This window comes from Sinocyclocheilus grahami, unplaced genomic scaffold (genome assembly GCF_001515645.1).
Source record: "Sinocyclocheilus grahami isolate Dianchi unplaced genomic scaffold, SAMN03320097.WGS_v1.1 scaffold115.1, whole genome shotgun sequence".
NCBI lineage: Eukaryota > Metazoa > Chordata > Actinopteri > Cypriniformes > Cyprinidae > Sinocyclocheilus > Sinocyclocheilus grahami.
The window spans coordinates 299,948-321,624 of record NW_015505294.1 but is presented as its reverse complement, the minus strand read 5'-3'; the positions used below and the strand labels follow the sequence as shown (position 1 = coordinate 321,624).

General features: G+C 36.2%; 1 protein-coding gene across 1 annotated transcript in view; it reads right to left on the bottom strand.

Moving 5' to 3' along the window:
* Positions 1-20,887, bottom strand: part of LOC107589310 (genetic suppressor element 1-like) — a 53,952-nt gene extending 33,065 nt beyond the window's left edge. Inside the window, exons 1-3 of the mRNA XM_016277704.1 lie at positions 20,769-20,887; positions 5,503-5,700; positions 664-845 (exon numbers count right to left, since the gene is read on the bottom strand). Coding sequence (XP_016133190.1) covers positions 664-845; positions 5,503-5,698 — 378 coding nt within the window. The 5' untranslated portion in view covers positions 5,699-5,700; positions 20,769-20,887. The remainder of the gene's footprint in view (positions 1-663; positions 846-5,502; positions 5,701-20,768) is intronic.
* Between the last annotated feature and the right edge of the window lie 790 nt (positions 20,888-21,677).

The window sequence follows — 21,677 nt, the reverse complement described above, 5'->3', positions numbered from 1 at the left end:
TATATATATATATATATATGTTTATTTTTTTTAAATAAGAATAATGTTTCTAAAACAACCAACCAACCAAATAAATGCACATTAACTGTACAATCGATGTTTTATGTGTGTAATTTTCAATGGGCATATGAGTTTTGTAAACTTTTATGAATACACTAGCATATACAGATGAACTCAAAACATACATGGACTAAAAGCCACGAAAATTTAGTAAGATATTTTTTTCTTATACTAGACTAGTGGTTCCCAATCCTGGTCCTGGAGGACCCCAACACTGCACATTTTAGACGTCTCCCTAATCAAACACACCTGACTCGACTCATCAGCTCATTAGTGAAGACTCCAAGACCTCAAATGTGTGTCAGATAAGAGAAAGATCAAAAACATGCAGTGTTGGGGGTTCAACAGGACCAGGATTGGGAACCACTGGTCTAGAGCACTGGTTCTCAAACCTGTCCTGGAGGACCCCAACACTGCACATATGTCTCCCTTATCAGACACACCCAATTCATGTCCTGCAGTCTCTACTAACGAGCTGATGAGTGGAATCAGGTGTGTTAGATAGGGGAGACATACAAAATGTGCAGTGTTGGGGTCCTCCAGGACCAGGATTGGGAACCACTGGTCTAGAGAATGTATGCTAAGGCAGAGACTCTGTCGTACCTGGCGCCCCTCAGATCTCCAGAAGCCATTGACGGTTTTAGTCGGGGCGATGGTGACCACAGGAGGGGTGCCCGTGGGCGGGCCCAGGCTCGTACCCATGGCAACCCGCTTAGGTGTACTGACAGGAGAAATGTGATTGGTCACCGGAGAGGAAACATGTAACGACTCGCTACTAATGGAACCTGTGAAAGAGAAGACAGAGGAGTTATAGGAGAAATCAGAGAAAAAACATTAATAAATATTTTTTTTGAATTTATTTCTTATTTATTTATTTTTAAATAACATAATATACCATTAATTCATAGAAATCATTCATTTTAATCATTAAAACAAATGAGATATTAGATATAAATTCATATTATCAAAATACAAATCAATCTATAAATATAACTTTCCATATCAACTGAATTTAATTAAATATAACAGACAGTAAAGCAATCTTGAAAATAGAAAAAATAAATGAGTTAATATTTTATTCTATTTTATTTTGTCACATTTATTTATTTATTTACATTAATAGAAATAAATATAATAAACAACTTTCTTTATTTTAATATATATACATATATAATTAAGTAGATTTATTTAACTTATTATCAGATAAATTATCTTAACACTTAAATGTAAGACTGAAGATTTGACCATTTTGAAAAAGACAAAAAATGTATAATATTTTATTCTAATATTGAATTTCTTTTCACATATTTTAATATTTTATTTATTCTTTATATTAAATACATGATATCAAAATAATACATTAAAATAAAGCATATATTAAAATAAAATAAGTGATTTGTTTATATTCAAATAAGTTCGATGTAAATTTATGAATTTATATTCATACGTTATCAAAAATAAATGAATAATATCAAATATTTTAGTAATCAAACAAACGTATTGGGTTTGCATCTCCCAGCTCAAACAGCCTGGCGTTCATGCGCTAACTGCTAAACCAAGGTTTCAACAAGAGTAGTTTCTGAGAGAGCCGTATAATAACATCAGAGGCAGCGACAGACTATCTAGACCAGTAGAAGTGGCAAAGCAAGGGATGTATTTATGTGTGCTTGCATGCCAGACTGAACTAACGAGTTGTCAGATGAAGTGAACATGCATCGTCACTTCCCTGACTGCCAGCTTCGCCGCTATCAAAGACCCCTCTGGGCTGTCAGATCAGACGCCAGTTTAAAGAGAGAAAGAAACAAACACTGCCATCTCCCTGCGCTAAACACACATGAACACAGACACACACTCATCCCGCCGTAATGCAGCGCTTTACTGTGATCAAACACCGTTTGAGTGTGTGTGTGTGTGTGTGTGTGCGTAAGCAAGCACACACACACGTCTGAGTAGTCCATAACACTCCAGACTACAAAACAAAGACAGTCTTTGTGTCTCACAACCAAATGAATAAAGAGAGAAACCTAACGTGAACATTATATCACTATTCATTACTCAGAGCTCCAGAATACTTCATTGGGATTGGTCGATATCAGCATTAAATCGCTCAAACATGTTTGTATAACATTGGCTAAATAGTATAGAGTGAAGGTTAAGTGGGACATTTTCCCCAGTCATCTCAATGACAAAAAGTGTCCCAATTTACCTGAATTCACCCGGTAGTGTGTCATTTGATATTATTTTAAATGTACTAAATGATAACAAATGTGTAATTACAAATAATTAATTGCATGACATACAAATGTAAGTATATTTTAGTTGATCATAAATGCTTGTCAGTACAATTTAACCATTTTTCAAAAAAAAGAAAAAATGCAGTCACAAAACAAATCAGTAAAAAGACAAAAAACACAAAGATGAATGAAAAAAAATCCTAAACAAATAAGGAAAAAACATAACACCAAAAGCAAAACAAATATAAAAAGAGCAACAAAGCAAAAATAAATGAAAACACAAAAAAATATATATAAAATACATCACAAAACAAACAAAATGCAAAATAAAATAAATATCAAAAAAGAACAAAGTTAAAAAAGGAAATGCAGAACCCCCCACACACAAAACAAATAAAAAAAGACAAAACATAGCAGAACAAACCAAAACGAAAATAAATTAAAATGCAAAAAATATATATAAAAATGATAAAAATAACATCACAAAAAATAACATCAAACAAAACAGAAATGCAAACATATTTAAATGACATGCATGTTAAAGTATATTGTAGTTTACCATAAATGCTTGTCAGTCCATCCAGCAGTAACACTTTTAAGCATATTTCAAAGAGACTTGGGAAATTACATATAAAGATGCATTTAAGTGGGTCAAAAAAGCACTTTTTTAAGTTGCATTTAATATAAATGTAAATATAATACATTTATAATTTCATTTAATTGTAAATAACATGCAGTTATTAAGTGTCCGAAAACATTACATTTAGTTCACACTTAAGTATATTCGTTTAAAATATATTGTTTCTGTACTAAGTGCTCTTTCAAAGTATGCTAAAGTGTGCATCTTTTTCACAATGGGCTAAAACCACTCAGAAAACCTTAAAAACCCTACAGCAAGCAAACAACAACATACAGCATCTTAGCCAGATGCGAATCAAAAAATGCAAACATCTACTTTTACTTCATTCTTTTATACATTCACCATATCTGTATCTGTATATGAAAGCTTTGGTGATATCTGACTAGTTTGCAGTCATGCTATCTGTCAAACACTCAGGGAACAAGAAAGAGGGAGAAAGAAAGTTGTGTGTGCATGTTTGAGTTTGGAGGGGATGTCAGTTACATAGGACAGCCAGCATCAACACACACACACACACACACACACACTCACACTCACACTCACACTCACACTCACACTCACACTCACACTCACACTCACACATGAAAAGCCACCAAAGCCTTAAACAAAAGACAGCTTTTCCAAACAGGCTTAGCAATCTGAGACAGAGCATTGACTGTCATTGAATTACCCTAGTCAAAGAGTGTACGAGCGCATAAAGCGACAAGCAGAGGCAGAGCCATATGCGCAGCGTGATAAACTCACAGAGACAGCAGTAAAAAGACACTTAGAGAAGCTCTATAGAAATTACTGGCATACAAGCTCTTAACCAATCAATATAATCCTTTTCTCTCTGTCTGAGCTTTGGAGAGACGAATATAATGATCACTCACAATGCATGATGTCGATAAACTCACGGCCAAACCATGTGTGCTTGAGCTCATTCAAGAAGACGCTTGTTAAACTGCACTGTTTTTCTTCAAAACATAATGTATTGAATGTCTTGTCTTTCAGCCGATGTTGTTTTTGTTTAATGAAGAGTGAAACATTTTTGACAGAAGACAATTTTGTAGATCTTAAATGCCAAGACAACAGTAGAAAACACTGTTTAAAACGTGATATTGTATGTAATGTTTTGTGTGTGTGTGTGTGTGTGTGTGTGTGTGTTCAGGTTTTTTGGCATTGACACTAACAATTACACAGACAGATGGGCAGCTAAATGGTGTGCCAGCAATCTGAAATGCTGCAAACCCATATGCAAATATTATTCAAATCTATTCACAATTTGTTGACAGAAACCACCACCCACACTCATACACATGCTAAGCAAAGAATGGCTGTCCATATTACACGCGTACATATGGCGGCGGGCTTGTTTACATGCTGCTTTAAAAGACTCACTGCAACTACGCTAACGGTAATGACGTTACAATGCATAATATATCAGTGACCATGTAAGCAGTGGCAAAACACAACAGAAACAATTGAAAAAAAAATCATAAGTGACAAAGCAAATATCACAAACAACTAAACAAATTAACAAAGCAAACATAAAACAAAACAGAAACAAGGGCAAAACAAATGAAAATGAAAAAAAAAAAAACTAAACAAAAAACAAACAGCAGAAAAAATACTCAAAAACAAACAAACAAATGAAAACAAAATCACATAAGAAATCAGGAAAAAAACAAAACATAAAAAGGGCAGAGCAAAACAAAAACAAGCCAAATAAATGAAAATGCAAAAATTCTAACAAATCAGGGAAAAAAAGAAAATGCAAAAAAAAAAGAAAATCACTAAACTAACAAAAAAAAACAATACACATCAAAACAAATCGCAAAACAAATGCAAATGAAGAAAAAAATACAAAATACAAACCAAAAAGCAAATAGTAGAACAAAGTCAACAAAAATAAAAGAAAACACACAAAAAAAAATCACTAAACAAATCGAAATAATTTCAAAACAAAAATAAATGAAAATGCACAAAAATCACTAAACAGCAAAAATAAAAAAAAACGCAAAAACACAAAACAATTTTAAAAACTTAAATAAAATACAAAATAAAAAGCAGAATAAAAAACTGAACAAAAATACAAAAACAAATAGAAGAACAAAACAAAAAAGACATGAAAATGCTTAATCAAAAAGCAAAACAGAAACAAAACAAAAAGAAAAGAAAATGAAATAAATCACAAAGCAAATCAGACAAAAACTAAACAAAGAAAAAACAAATAGCAGAACACAAATAAAAAATAAAACATACAATTACAAAACAAAACAAATAAATAAATGAAAATAAATTAACAAAAAGCAAATGAAAACACAAAAGCACAATACACATCATGTGCTTAATATCTGCCAAGATTCTTATCTAAATAATATAAAAACGCTAACGACTCTGAAAGATCTTTAGTTGTGTGTGTACATGAACATATAGAAATGGCCTCTAAGTAAATCAGGACATATAAGTGCAATAGTGTTGTTGTACTGCTAGTAAAGATCTGCTGACTACAGCAACATTTTGCCAGTTCTGCATGGCATCAAGGGTGAGGTGATAAAGACTGATGGGCAAAGAAAGGGCGCTCACCTCGTGGCTCTTCGGCCTGTTTGGCGAGCTTGCGAAGAGCGGCGGCGAATCCCGAGTGTGCAGACTGGGCCGCGGGGCTCCCGTTGGCCACCACTGCTCCGCTGATGGGAGAGGGAGCGAGGGGGCTTACAGTCGCCATGCTGCATGGTGCTGCCGAAATCATGCCTAATGATGGAGACTTTGGCTCATGGCTCATACCTGCAGAGACAGAAAGATGTTGTTTCTGTTCAAAACTGAATTCACAGTCATAGAGGCTCAATTTAAGATTGAGTTCAATTCAAATCGCTCAGGCTGAGTAGAACCACATGCTTTGATTCGCACAAGCTCTGATACAAAGATGAAGGAGTGTGTGTGCGCACAAAACAGGTTTGGTTCAAATTAACCCTATAAAAGCCTACTGTATAATATTTGATAAGCAAATGATCAACATGATCAAAACTTGTACTGTACTACATACCTTCTGTCATCTAATTTATAGTACATACTTACATAAGTACATATATTTTAGTATAAAACATGCATTTTGAGGTTGCGGTTCGTGTGTCTTTTTTCTGTGAAATCTTTACAGATTTTTATGAAGTACACGCAACAATAACTTATATTTAAATTAAAGTTTAAATAAATTGTCCCATTAAAAAAAATAATAAAATCTGACTATTATTTAATTTGTCGGCTTTACAGGCTTAACGCATAAAGAGTGAGTTTACTAATAATGAATTACATAAACTGATAACCACATTTATTTGCATATGCTGCTTGCAATGATTTAGCGCCTGATACATTAACTGGTTTGCCCGGCAACCAGAATTCAACTACGACAAGGTCAGACCACCTGTATGAAAATGGTTTTACATTTACATTACATTTTATATTTAGCAGATTTATCCAAATTTTATCCAAAGTGTATTACTAAACCAGAAGTGATTCATTTTAAAGTGACAGTAACATCAGAGGCGCTGGGGAAAAAATTTAAAAATTTGGATAGAAAAGTACAAGCTATAGTACTTCAGAAATGAAGGCTTAACAGAACAAAAGTTGTTGTTTTTTCTTAAAATAATGGTTTGCAGAGGAGAACAGAATTGTTAGACTTTTCACATGTTAAGTTCCAGATCTGAACTGTGAGTTTTCAACAACTTCCTTCCTTTGTGTATCTCTCTCTCACACCTCCAGCTATCACTCACTGCCAGCGTTTCTACCAGAAACAAACAAAAGCTTGCTTAATCGTGATAAACTCTGCCTCACCCTTGCCCTTCTGCTGAACCGAGCAAAACAATTAATAATGAACTTGGGCAGTTAGGAGAGCTGGCAGCAGCATCCTCTGCCATCAGCCACAACTTCATTACGACTTAATGGAGCCTTACGCATCCAAACACGCAGAGCAAGAGAACATAATATGTCCTGTGGTTGAACTGAACAGATTAATCTGATTAATCTTAAATAGTGTTAGAATTCAGGCACAATATAACACTCAATTTGCAATTTGTTCTCTTTATATATCATCTACCACACAAAAATATATTATGAGACTTTTGGGCAAAGCAAAGCAAATGCGAAACAAAACAAAACAAAACGTGACAGAAGACATCAATAATGCACAGCTTCTGGCTTCTGTAGTAAAATAAAGACAATACAAAACAAAATGCATGGCCTCTTAGAGCTTTTGAAGTGAACTAAAAATTAAATAAAACAAAAAAGTAAAGTACAAAAAAAAACATGACTTCTTAGAACTTTTGTAGTGAACTAAAATGCAAGTAAAATAAAGTACAAAATAAAGTAAACAAAAATGTATGGTCTTTCAGAGATTTTAAATAAAACAAATAAAAATAAAACAAAATAAAAAGTAAAATGCAATAAAACACAACAAAACTAAACTAAAATGTACAGCTTCTAGAGCTTTCATATTAAACAAAAAATGCAACAAAAGAGTAAAAAAACAACAAAATATAACATATGGCCTCTTAGAGCTTTCATGATAAACTTAAAAAAAGTCAAATACAATAAAGTTAAACAAAACAAAAATTTATGGCTCTTACAGCATTTGTAGTGAACTAAAAATACAAAACAAAACAAAATAAAAAGTAAAATACAAACAAAAAAACAAAAGAGCTTCCATATTGAATTTAAAAAATAAACAAACCAACAAGATAAAGCAAAACAAACAAAACAACATGAATAACCTCTTTAGAGCTTTTTTCTTAGTGAACTAAAAAATAAATAAATACAATAAAAGTAAAATAAAACAAAAAATAAGGCCTCTTAAAATAAATTAAAAAGTAAAAATCAATAAACAAAACGGCTTCTTAGAGTTATTGATATAGTGAACAAAACAATTAAATTAAATTAAGATTATCTTTAATACACTATGCAAATAGGCTTCATAAAAGTTAGCTATAATCCTCACATGTTGAATAATAAACAAGTGCAGCATTATAACTGAGACACTGTTTTCTCCCTGCCATTAAGCAAACCGCATATCCGTCGCTCTCCAATCCTGTTAAGGGCTTATCAATCAAATCATCATATCATGCGCTCTTGAAACACAGCTGTCTACCTTCCACTCATTTGCTTGCTACAAACAGGCCTCTTGTCTTCATCTCCCTCATTCTCTCCTTCTCTTGACAAACATTCTCAATCAATCTGCTACTGAATTCACACGCGCTCCCCACCCCCTTCCTCTCATCTCTGCCGCTTACACTTTCCCTCCTGGATAGTGTCAATCAGAGATAACAGAGAGTCTCTGCTCGCTGTGGAAATGAGAAAAGCCACAGGTATCTTCCGGCACACACAGCCATTCTGGGAGAGACGGCCCTCTCAACACAGAACGATTTATAAGCTGTTATGTCAAGGAGTGATACAGAGATAACATTTATTTCTCTAGGATGACTTAAAGGACTAATTCACCAAAAAAACAACAATTCTGTCATTATTTAATCACCCCTCAATGTTGTTCCAAACTCACATGATATATAAATATACATTATTCCATGGAACAAGAAATTAGATATTTAGCAGAATGTCCAAGCTGCTCTTTTACACTAAAGTAAATGGGAATTTCTGTAGGACTGTCAAAGCTCCAAAAACAACAGAGTAAAAGTAGAAAAGAACAAAAACAACATAAAAGTACCATATGTCATCATGATGTTCTATTTGCATATATTACTATCAAAGTATTTATAGAAGCAAATTTGGAATGATTCCAGGTGTATATAGATTCCAGATTCTCTCCCTAAACTATATTAATTGCAACTAAACTAGTTGCAGTTTTTAGCATGAACTACAACCTTATTAAAGGAGTCGATTAGACATCTGGCATGTTTAGTGAAATATTCCACATCTATGCAGTGACAGATGCACACCTCAAGCTACCGCAGAAAAGAAGCATTTTAATCCCTGATCTAGCAGGATTTACTGTAGGTCTGTGTCTTATTAACCTCACACCTTTGAGTATAGTGACTGTAACACAGTTTGTAGATCGGGAAGAAGGAGGCGGGAACCGGCGAACACTCAAACAAAACTTTAATAATAAAATAAACACAAAATAGCGCGACAGCCCCTCGCGGACGACTGCCGCGCACAAACGAAACCAAAACCCAAAATAAAATCCAGGCCTGATCCTCTCTCGTCTTTCCCTGTCGTCACTCCTCCTTTGTATCCTTCCGGAGCTCCTCCGTGAGACTCGAGGACGGTGAGTGGCGCAGGTGTCGCGCATTCGCAATTACTCCACCGGCCTCGCTCTGTTCCCACGGCTCTCGGCCCCGCCCCTCTCGTCACAGTGACATATACAAACACAAAAAGGATATTGTACGAAAATGATCAGATCTCCAGCTGGCCATGCAGAATGAATGGCCAAATGTTTAAAATGGCTCACTAAAAGCACCCAAGGCTTGCTATGTGAAGATCTCCTCTCTCTCAAAGATGAAATCCTGCTGTGCTGTTTTTCCCAGAGGCTTTAGCTGTGGTTGGAGTCAGCAAAAAACAGTTCCACAGTCCTCTTCTCCCCACTGGCTCTCTAATAAGCTTGTTCATTAGACAGTACAGCCAATGCAAATTGACCCAGCCCTTGTCGACATGACCAGCTCATGTAAATTCAATGGGAGAAACAGCAGGGATAAAAGACTGGGTGATGGATGATGTGTCAAAGTGCTTTGTTGGCCACAAATGAACACTCTCGCACACATACATGTCCATAATGATGACAGACAAGCATTGATGCATGGGCGACTACAGAGATCTGCTACCCTCGGCATTCATTAAGACTAGATAAAGCACCTCACACACACCTGCCTTCTGCTCATTAACCCCAGTGTGTGTATGTGCGTGTGTTTCACTGACAGTATTAAAGATGGATGAGGACTAGAATAGTACTGTTACTTCGAGAGTGAAATGCACTAATTGGTTGTGACTACAATAGAGATTGATAACTAGAGAGAACGTTGATCACAAAGCTACTGGTTACAAAGGGATTGAAGGTTGAAGACCTTGTACCGACACAACTCCACTTGCCATAACTGAAGCCCTTACGCTATGCTTGAATGTCCTTGATTTAATTTGTATTGATTTTTCTGGATCTGTCTGCAGTCATTTATAATGGTATCTACAACCTGTTGATCTCAAAGCTGACAAGAGTAAATTTAGAATTGTATTTTCTTGGGATAACAGGTCTTTTCAGGTTACTTTGAAAGGCTCACTCTGTTCTCCCCACCCCCAAACCACCGGTGTCCCACAAGGTTCGGTAATAAGTCCAACCCTCTACATTGCGAGTAAATCACTCGCATATGCGACTAAATCTTCACTCTGGGCGACTAAATGATGTCTAATGGCTAATTAATTCTCAGATTTTACTCGCCAGTGTGTGAGTTGGAGGTTAAGTATAAGTTTAGCACAGATATATTTTCACTCGCCAAACACTCTGAGCGCTTCAGAGTTTCATTCTCTGTCAAGCGATCGGTGATATTTTTTCATCTCAATGGATGCGCAGCGCACCTGTGTTTGTGTATTTGGCGTAACGTAAACTCTAGTGTGAAGGCGCACGAATCGCCATCACTTTCTCTCACATGTCCAAAGTGAGAGAGAGAGAGAGATAAACTTACATAACATGCAGAATTGATGCGTTACATGTAAACGATATTCTTTGTTGTATTTTCCTGTCAAAATAACGTAGTTCCATTGGAATTCTTCAGCTTTTAAGAACTGCCAGGTTCTCCGGTAGTGGGCGGAACTAATGCACAAACGACAATCTCATTGGCTGGTGCTCACCTATTATTGTCCCTGTTTTGATTTCAGCAAATCAGTTCCAGCGAACACACACAACCTGATTAACCTTCATGAATCCAGCAGCTTGTTAATCCTTGGAGCGTTTTATATTGTTCTTATTAGTAGAATTTATATATTATTATTATTATCTTATCAGTATTATTGTTCGTTTTTCCCTCCTTCAGTCTGGCGAGTAAACAAAAAAATTTACTAGCCAATGGCGATTCAACTGCCAAGGTGTCCGTAGAGGGTTGAACCCTCTTAAACTTCCTCATTTAGACCAGATCACTCTGTATCACACTCTTTAAAAATGATTTATTGGCATCAATGGTTAAATAAAGAACCTTTAACAGCCATGGAACCTTTCCATGGCACAAAATGTTCTCTTAAAAATAAAGGGTATCAAAAATGTTCTATCCACCTTTTTCCTGAGTAACCGATGAGGTAACTTTCGTTTCGTTTCTAACTTTCGTTTGTTTACTCTCGTGCTCAGGTCTCCAAAGAAATCCATGTTAAAAGGGGGTAAAAAAGATTGACTTAATTAAACTGAATCTGTGTTAAAATAATGTGTGCTCTTATCTTTTTGTGGGCAAAATCCTGCAAACTTCGCCCCGATCTGGAGCAATATATATGTGCTCTCATCTGTTTTCAATGCAGCTTACCTCTGGCCGTTTCATGTCATCTAGCCTATCCACTCATTAAACTTTGACAGGTGAGTTACTGCAAAAAGATGGTCATTGTGACACTGTAAAGTGACAAAACTATGGCGCCATGTACTTTTTAAAAGTAATTTTCATAGGTTTAACGTTATATTATCGGCTCAGAAATACGTTAATGTGACTAGAAACACCAGAGACCGGAAATGTAAAGCACTGTTCCAGTCGGGCAAGACTTCCGTGTTCAGGAAAAAGGTGGATAGAACAGTGGTTCTCAATTCCAGTCCTCGCATACCACCGCTCTGCATATTTTGCATGTCTCTCTTATTTAACACACCTGATGACACCATTAGAAGAGAGCTCCATGCATGAACTGTTTCGATTGACATGGTCCCTACACAGTGTTCTTTGCTCCCTACTCCCTGAGCACGGGAAATCTGTTGAAGTTTACTTTACTTAAGAACATTCATTCACGGATTTGTGCTACGCCACTTCCTGCAGTGTCTTCACACACAGATGAAATTTACTACAGAAGTGTAAAGTCTGACATAATATACCTCTGTAAATAAATACAATTTAAACACTCGCACACTTAATGCACTTTGAATGGAACATATACGCTCCCTTCTAACTGGAATCATGTCGGAATATCCCGTGATGTCCACTTTGCAGGGCACTTGTGGTCGAATAGAACAAACATCTGAATTGATAAGAGATACATACAAAATGTGCAGAGCGGTGGTACGCTAGGACTGAAATTGAGAACAACTGCTATAGAACAATTATTTTTGGCTCCCCAAAGAACTTTTAAGTGAACAAATCCTAAAAGAACAATTTAGGCCTATTTTCTTAGTGTGAAGAATGTTTTAATAATCTAAAGTCTTTTTTTTTAAATCCTCTATTATTTTTAAGAGTGCATCATGCAGTTGTGTGGCTTCTCTAATCACTACCACTACGACTGCACTTGACAGCTCATTTCTTATTCGCATTAAGGCCTAGGTCTTATAATTTGGACTGAATATATTTGATAAACCTCTCTGATAATAACCTTGGAGTCACAACTAGGTTACTCTTCTTCCCACTCATGAGCATTCCCATGGTCACAATCTTTATCTCAGATGACGGTCTCAGTATCGCCCCCTATAGGTGAGAAAAAACCTTTGCCGTTGCCCTACACAATCAGCTCTCCCAGCGCTGAAGCATCAGGCTCCTTTTTTAAGTACAAGCAGGTCATTTTTGGCCAACCTAGCCAACAACCCACACTCTAGTCATTTGTCCACTAACATTTATGTTAGTTTGTTATTTACGGAAATTATATCATCTTACGCATCTTTCCAGATCTCTAAAGTCAATCAAATTTAAGACACCATTTCTGACTATTCCAAGAGGTTCCTGGTCAGATGTCTAATAGAGGTGACCTGGGGTTAAGATTGTACTGTACTTGGGGACCCTGGTGTTCAGATCCTCAGACTGTACTCTCTTAGGGGCCTTTGTCACTATTCGTGCCAAGGGGCCCACATGTCCCACATTTGTTGTATGTACAAAAGAGCCCATAGGCCCTAGCAGCCCTGGAGCATCCCGGGGGCACTTGTGGTCTGCTCACACTGTGTTCACTGAGGGCCCTGATGTTCAGCTTCTTTTGGTAGTCTCGAGCAGTGTAGCCTGAGGTTTTGGAGGCTCCTGGAAGTAATGTCAATCATTTAACACAGCGTACACCCCAGGGATCCGCTGCTTCTAGTCTCCTAGCTGAGTGTTTCCCAACACTGGTCCTGGAGTACCCTCAACACTGTACATTTCAGATGTCTTCCAAGTAGGGCTGTGCGATATGGACAAAAAAAACCTATTGCGATTTCTTTGATCAATTTTGCGATTTCGATTTTAATCACGATTTTGACACACATAGACATGCCATGGCAGAAAAGGAAAAAAAAATCCCGTGTCCAGGGATTTTTTTTGCCATGCATTGGTCATAGAGCTCTTTGTAGCGTTGCCTCAGATGTTGAACCAGATTTGTTGCGCCAAGTTCACACGTACTCCATCTGCAGTGCGTGTACAGTATGTGTATGCGGTGCAGAAGCAGCACGGACTCATTTTGCTTTCGCACAAGACGCGTTTGCAGTCCGCTCCTGATCCGCGGCTGTTTACCACAAACACAACATTTATCCATTATTTTGATTTCAAATCCAAACGTTGTTTCTGAAAACGCTTTTTCAGCATTGTGATTCTTTTTATCACAGTACAGTACTACAATCTTTCATAGACATATTCACATTTAAACTCAATAAATATAACTTTGTTTAACTACCACCATGAATGCCATCTATTATTGCCTTGTTTGTCTAAAAGTGCACTTTTCCTTGTTTTAAATCTAGCCAAAAAGCCATGTGTTGACTGTGAAACAGTAGACTTTAATTATATGCATTTATGGTGTAATTACTAAATTTCCGTGCCAATCCATGTTATTTTTTACTGTCACTTTTCAGTGCGTGCAGCACAGGAGAAATAGACTCATGACTGCTGCAGACGCACCGCTCCTGGAGCGCACTGCCGGAGCGCAATCGCGTGCAGTGTGAACGCTCTGATCCGTTCACATGGGCGCGGAAAAAATACGCACCACAGACGGAGTGTGTGAACCTGGCGTTACGTTTGTATGCCCGCCTGGTCTGTTCTTTTCTCGTGTTCCATTTAGACGCGCTGTATTCTGATTGGTTCGGATAGCATACAAACTATCCGAGGTCGGGGGCGCGGAAAATCATGCTGTAAAGCGATTTAGAAATCACGCACGTTCAAATCGCAATTTTATGACGATTTCGATTAATCACACAGCCCTACTTCCAAGTCAAACATTTAACCTAGAACCTTGAGACACACCTTTTCAGGTTTCACCTCTTAGGCTCACACCCAATATATTTTAAGTATAATGCACAACAAACAAAACCACAGATTTCCTACTGGCATACTTAACATTCCTTTTTTCTCATTATGCACCGGTCCATCAGCAGTGCAATTGGTTGACTGATCTGAAGACACAAGATGATTCATCTTTAGCCACCTGAGCATAGCTATATATACACACACAACTGTTGTAGCATTTGCAGGTCTTGTTAATCAAGGCTCTTGTGGTCTAACCTTAGCACATGACCCATATCCTCAGCCTCCTGTTCTGGTAATTAGGCCTACTGCTTACATTAGATGTGTACTTTCTTGTTAGTCATTTTGTAAGGGTTCTGAACATAAATGAAGCATTAAAGTCTGTAGTACCCTTTAGCCTTGCTTTAAAAGTTAAATTAAAAGCAAAAGCAAACGTGAGTAGGCTAATCTTCAGCAGGTTTTACTCAACATTTCTACTCACAGAACCACATCAGACATGCAAGGTACCTCAAAGTTATCACATTAAACTATAAATGATGCAGATCACCAACAACCCTTCAAATCTACAGTACATAACTCTAGTTCCCCCACAAATACATACAAATGCACCTACTCTTCTTCATAAATGGTTCAGAAGCTAATATAGTATACAATATTCATCAAAAAGCCTTCACTGATATGATAAAATAGGGTTTGCACTGCCAATAAAGTTTCATGCTTAACGCATTAATGCAACAAGTTCCAAAAAATCCAAATCATTGTCTTCTGTGTAATTATTGGGTTTGGTATGGTATGTTCAGCATGTCAAAGACGCTCCTATCATAGATTTATGTAACAGCTCTCAATAATCATCAACAAATTATAGCTATATATTTCTCTTTAATTAACAAATAAAATGGCTTTGCCCACACTTTATGGACATAATATTACATGACAAAAAAGGAGTTTTCAAAGTTCAAGGTAGAAAGTATTTTATTTACAAATATCGTAAATGAAATAGATTATAAATGACATTAAGCTTTAGGATGTCCCACCAAATGACAATCTGCTACCTGAATTAACCTTGCTTTTAGGGATGCACCAAATGTTCAGCAACCGAAATTATTTGGCCGAAAATAGCAAAAAAAAGCTCTTTCGGTGAATAAGCGAAAAGACCGAATAAATTGTACCGAACAATGACGTGACATGATCAAATATAGGCGCGCACTAATGTAGAAAACATGTCTGCATTTAAAGGGGTCATATGACGTTGCTAAAAAAGAACATTATTTTATGTATTTGGTGTAATGAAATGTGTTTATGCGGTTTAAGGTTCAAAAAACACATTATTTTCCACATACTGTACATTATTGTTTCTCCTCTATGCCCCGCCTTTCTGAAACGCGTCGATTTTTACAAAGCTCATCGTTCTGAAAAGCGAGGTGTGCTGTGATTGGCCAGCTATCCAGTGCGTTGTGATTGGCCGAATACCTCAAGCGTGTGACGGAAATGTTACGACCCTTACCATACTGTGATGCTGTGTCCCGGCGCGACGAGACAAAAACATTAAAACCCATTATAAACGAGGCAGTTGTTGCATCCAGTGGGGACATAATTACTGATTATAATTACTTATACTGTCTTTTTACGTGTTGCATTGCATCGCGCCGCGTAAACATAAAACCATGTCTGCATTTGTGATCGGAGAAATTACAAACAAAAAGTGCTACTCTACACTGCCCTAAACTCACGTTTGAATCATCAGTGGCAAATCCTTTAAATATAAAAGCATACTTACAGGCTGTGAGTCAGCATTATTTGTCAAAACACCGGCATTGTAGGCTACTCCATAAAATGTGCTGCACACATCTGAATATTTGGGTTGAAGTGTTCTGGAACAGTGTTGTAAATACAACTTAACCACTGATTTCTAGTCGTGTCCTCTTTTGGAAGGCCAAACAAAGTAGTTTCGCTTTCACAATGAAACACACAGCGTCTCCACGACATGGTGGCGGCGGTAACAATACTACAGCGAGAATAAAAGTTACGCCTTCTTTCTTTGCGTGAACATTTGGGTGGTGTTATGCAAATCTTCCCACATAGTGACGTAGACGTGTGGGGGCGTGTTTAATGAGGCGTTTTAGGAGGCCGTGGACAAGTCTTAACTTTTATAAAGAATATCTTATGTGGGTTTGAGACTTTAGTCTTTGCAACTTTAGGGATCTTATCAATGCACGAACAGCTTGTAACACTCTAAAGAGAAAGGAAATCTTGAAATCGCATCATATGACCCCTTTAAAACGGTCCGAGAAAGATGCAAAAATCATTACAAGAACCGACAGCGAGAGACAGTTTACTGCATCTCATGTCTTCGATGAGAAGAGGAAAGGGTGGTTGTTGCTGGTTACTGTATGATGACTGAAATTAGTGTTGGGCGATATGCTAAATTTTCATATCGTCCTACCATCAGCCTGTGAGATCGCCGATACATAATATTATCGTGCTAAATAGTGTAATAATTTACTTAGTTTCACTGCGGGAAAGTGAACCAACTCCAGCGTAAGGCTAAAAGCAGCCTAAAGTTTTTAATATGACTGAATTTGTATTTATCATGATAACAAATTAATAGAATCATTGTAAGTTACTAATTATAATGCTTAACGTTTCCTCAGTTATTCAAAAAGCAGCTACAGAAAACGAGCAAAGAACATTACATTACCAAATAACATCATCACAAGCTCAGTCTAGCATGTTATGCACTTTAAAAACACTCCTGTTAAAATCAGTGAATATACACTATATGATGAATAAATCTCTTATACTTACTGTATATATATTACTAACTTATTAATTTTACGTTAAATTGTGCTTTGTTGGTATAATGTCTGCTAGAATGTTAAAAATGTTCAGTGTTAAGAAAATATTTTTAAATTGTTGTTTTGTAATTGATTTTTTCCTTTGAAAAGCAAGACAAAACAGTAAAAAGCTAAATTTGGGTATTTAATTTATGCAATGGTGAAAAAAATTGGCAAAATACATGGGGTAAAAAAAGCGAAAAACCGTGTTCGGTATTTGGCCTTCGGCCCAGTGTTTCATTTTGTTCGGCTTCAGCCAAGAATTTTCATTTTAGTGCATCCCTACTGGCTTTGCCATAAAAAACGTCAAATTTATTGTATTTTTTACAAATTTATTTATGCCTTGATCATGGGGGTCTTGAGCGGTCCTCTCTACAACAGCATAGACCAAATTTCTTAAAATTACATTTTTAAAAATTCTTTACATTTTTTTAGTTATGTATAAATAAATATATAAACAAATAAAATAAATAATTAATAAATAATAAAAAAAATAGTATCACGCAATCACTGATAAGCAGGTGCTCCACTAGAGACTTGTGTGTGTGTGTGCATGATGAGACTTTTAGAAATCACAACAGAATGTCATTTCAACAGAATGAAGCAGTTATATTGTTAAACGGCACAAAAGCTTTAAGGCACCGAGTTCACACTTACTGGAGCTTCATCTGGCAGGTAAGGAAGCAGTTCACTGACACTGTGTAAACAATTACAACATAAATACTCTTATCAGTTGGTCCCACAGCTTTGTCTGTGTTTGAGCAGCAGGAAAAGTCTAACAAAAAAGTGAAAGCTTTTATTACATCCCACGCTGTCCCCTCTAAGGGACACTTGGCATCTCTTAAGCCCCCAAAACTGCTGACACACATCAAAGTATGCTGGGTAAGTGTTTATGCTTTGGGAATATGCCCACTGTCAGTATGTATGCAGTGCTGATTGGTCATTTTGAATATCTTGAGAGTGTTTCTGATGTCACATGACCAAAAATAGGGTAAAAAAGATGGGGTTTCTCTTGTCTTTTGACCACTCTCTCCCCCTCTTTTCTCCTGGCATCTTATTACATGTGGCTCTTCTAAGACCACATTAACTTTCTGTTCTCAACCTTAACATTTTTTCCTCCGTTTTAAGGTGCCAAAAATCATAACTTTCTTTTGTCACTTCAGCCCAACAGACATGTCTAAAACGAAGACCACTGTAGTGCAAACAGCCGATGTGTGTGTGTAAATACATGTAGCAGCTGACTAACATCAGTTAAAGAAGCAGCAGAAATCTGAGCTAATCCCAATACAGTCTGTCTCTGAGGGTTTATCACTGCTGACTACACACACACACACACACACATGGTACAAGGATTTTCATTTTATAATCCATCCTCAACATCCTGTTAATCAATCGCGAAACCAGAGATTATTAAAAAAAAAAAACACTACTCCAGCCTTGAATGGCACAATAAAGTGCAGATTTGTAAGAAGTGTAAAAATAATATAATATAATATATGGAATCTGAGGGTGCAAAAAAATCTAAATATTGAGAAAATCGCCTTTAAAGTTGTTCAAATTAAGTTCTTAGTAATGCATATTACTAATCAAAAATGAAGTTTTGATATATTTACGATAGGAAATGTACAAAATATCTTCATGGAACATGATCTTTACTTAATATCCTAATGATTTTTGGCATAAAAGAAAAATCGATAATTTTGACCCATACAATGTATTTTTGGCTATTGCTACAAATATACCCCAGCGACTTATGACTTTTTTATGACTTATGTTTTGTGCTCCAGGGTCACATATAATATAATATAATATAATATAATCAAGAAAGTCGTGCTTTATACATAAAATGCCTTTAAACATTGTTGAACAATTTGAAAATAAAAATATTCTAATTATTTTCAAAAAAAAATTATAAACAAAAATAATTCCAAATTGTTTATGCTCCACTGTTGTAAGTTACTTTGGATAAAAATGACTGATAAATGTGTAAATGATAATAATAAATTATATATATATATATATATATATATAATTTTTTAATTTTACACCTGTTTGTATACTCAACCATGACTAAAAAATAAAACAGAATAAAACGTGCTTTATACATAAAACACCTTTAATGTGTAATAACCTACAACACTCAAAGGCTTATAGAGGTCAAAGAACAAAAGACTGGCAGGTCAAATCAGCATTCAAGAATATAAATCTCCGTTATCAAGCTGGTCATAAGCACATAAGAGTCTAATGGAGTCATGAGGAGTTTCTTTAGACAGCGTCTGCATCCCCCCACCTCCATCCCCACCCAAGATACACTCACATCAAACCATTACAGTAGCACTGGACCACAGTACCAGATCATACTTACTGTAAAAACTTACTTGCATTGCGCTTTTGCATTTGTATATTTTCAAGCTGTGACATTAGTCGTTTTTCCATTCGATTTGCTGTCAGCTGTTGATGATCTTCAATTACAATTGATACTGACTTAATGACGCCTTAATCTTTTTGAGCACGTAATTACAGTAACTTCTCATTTAACTACTCCTTCTCATAACATCCAACTCAGCCAGTCTTTCCAGTTTAACACAAACTACAAACTCACATTTCAGTTTCGCACTTAATCAAATAAAACCTCAGCCGAAATTGTAAATGATCTCTGGATGTCGGTGTGACTGGATCATGCAAACTCACATTCTGCATACAGCATACACTGTACGCATATCTAGACAGGCTGCTGGGTAAATATGACTTTCCACAGTACACTGACATGTATTTGACCGCACAAAAAACCACAAGAGGAACCAAGAGACTTCAAAAACGAAAACGTTGCATGTGTAAAACAGACAGGATGTGACCAAACCAACAGTTTCTATGGTTTAACACGATAGGATTTGCCATTTTGGCCAATACTGATGTTTTGGACGGCCAGTCAAGAGGTACAGAAAATACTTCACCCAAAATTCATAAAATGCTTATTATTCATTGATGTCTGCAAATCCCAAATTGACCAAAAATTGGCCAAATAACCAGTCTAGCCAATATATATTGACCCAGCTTTCATATTGTACACTAAAATCTATAACATTAATAAATGTAACCAATATTTGAGTGCTACTTCTCGCTGCCTTTCATGAGCTCAGGCTTAATCACAAAGCGTGTTTCTGGACAAATTCGCATCAAATACTGTGTTAATAACCTAATTTACACAAAATCCAGAAGGGAGGGCTGAGATGGATGGAGAATTAACCTTGAGGTAACAGAACAGCAGAAGGTCATCTAACTCAGCACGACTCTCTAAACACTTACTCCCAGCCTAATAAAATCCAATATTTTACTCAGAGACGATTGTTAAACAGTTTTGAATATGAATGAATCCCGAAAGGTCACATCAAGCCTATCATTTCTAATAACAAAGCCAATACAATCGATATCTGTCACGGAAGACGATAGTATTCCAGGCTCAAATGGAGCGGCTGTAATGTATTTAAACAAAGTAAACAAAACCAGCTAATTGTACACTTGCGGGATGGACCACGGACGAGTATGAATGAAAACAAAGCGCCCCTCATCACGCAGTTCTCCGGCGAGCGATGGAGCCCCTAACAAACGCAATAAAACACTTCAGTCCGAGCTTCTTTATCACAGAACTCACCTTAAAACTGAAGAAAAGCGTATTTCCCACGCATTTAGAGCTGGAGTAAATCCATGGCGGTGCTCCGGCGGCAGCGCGGCGGTCGAGAGCGCTGAGTGAGCCGCAGTGGAGCGAGTGAAGGCGGCGCTAGAGACTCAGCAGCACCTGCTCCACTGATCCGCCCCCGGGGCAGAGCTACAGTCAGGGTGAGGGACCTCCTCCAGACGCGGGTCATGTCACACCGAGATAGATAGATAGATAGATAGCGCACTGTGTGTGTGTGTGTGTGTGTGTGTGTGTGTGTTTCTCGAAGGAATGCTGTATGAAAATGTTGTACATTCACAAACACAAACATCTCTGCGTTTTTATTCTTCTTTTAGGCTTCTATATTCTTCTAAAATAAAAATAAAAACCTTTTGCCGTTTAATTTTATTGACTGATAGTGTTTGATTAAAAAACTATTAAAACAAATTACAAAATCATAATTAAAAAATAAAATAATCACATTTTATTCATATTTTTTATATATATATATATATTGTTGTTGTTGAAATCTGTTTATTGAGAGAATTGTTATGTTTCTTAATCGATATATATATATATATATATATAAACACATTTAAATTAAATAATAATTTAAATACTTATAACATAAAACAATTTAAATTTTAAAACATATAATTGAATTACATAATATAATCTCATGAAATAATTTAAATAATTAAATGACACAATTAAAAGTATAAAATGTTAATAATTTATATATATATATTTATATTTAATGCAATAATGGTTTAAAATATACAATCTGATATATACATAATATGGCATACATGTAAAATATGACTTAAAATATATAACCTCTTCTTCATATATAACATAAACACATACAAACATAATAAATATAAGCAACAGCCCACCAGAATTAAT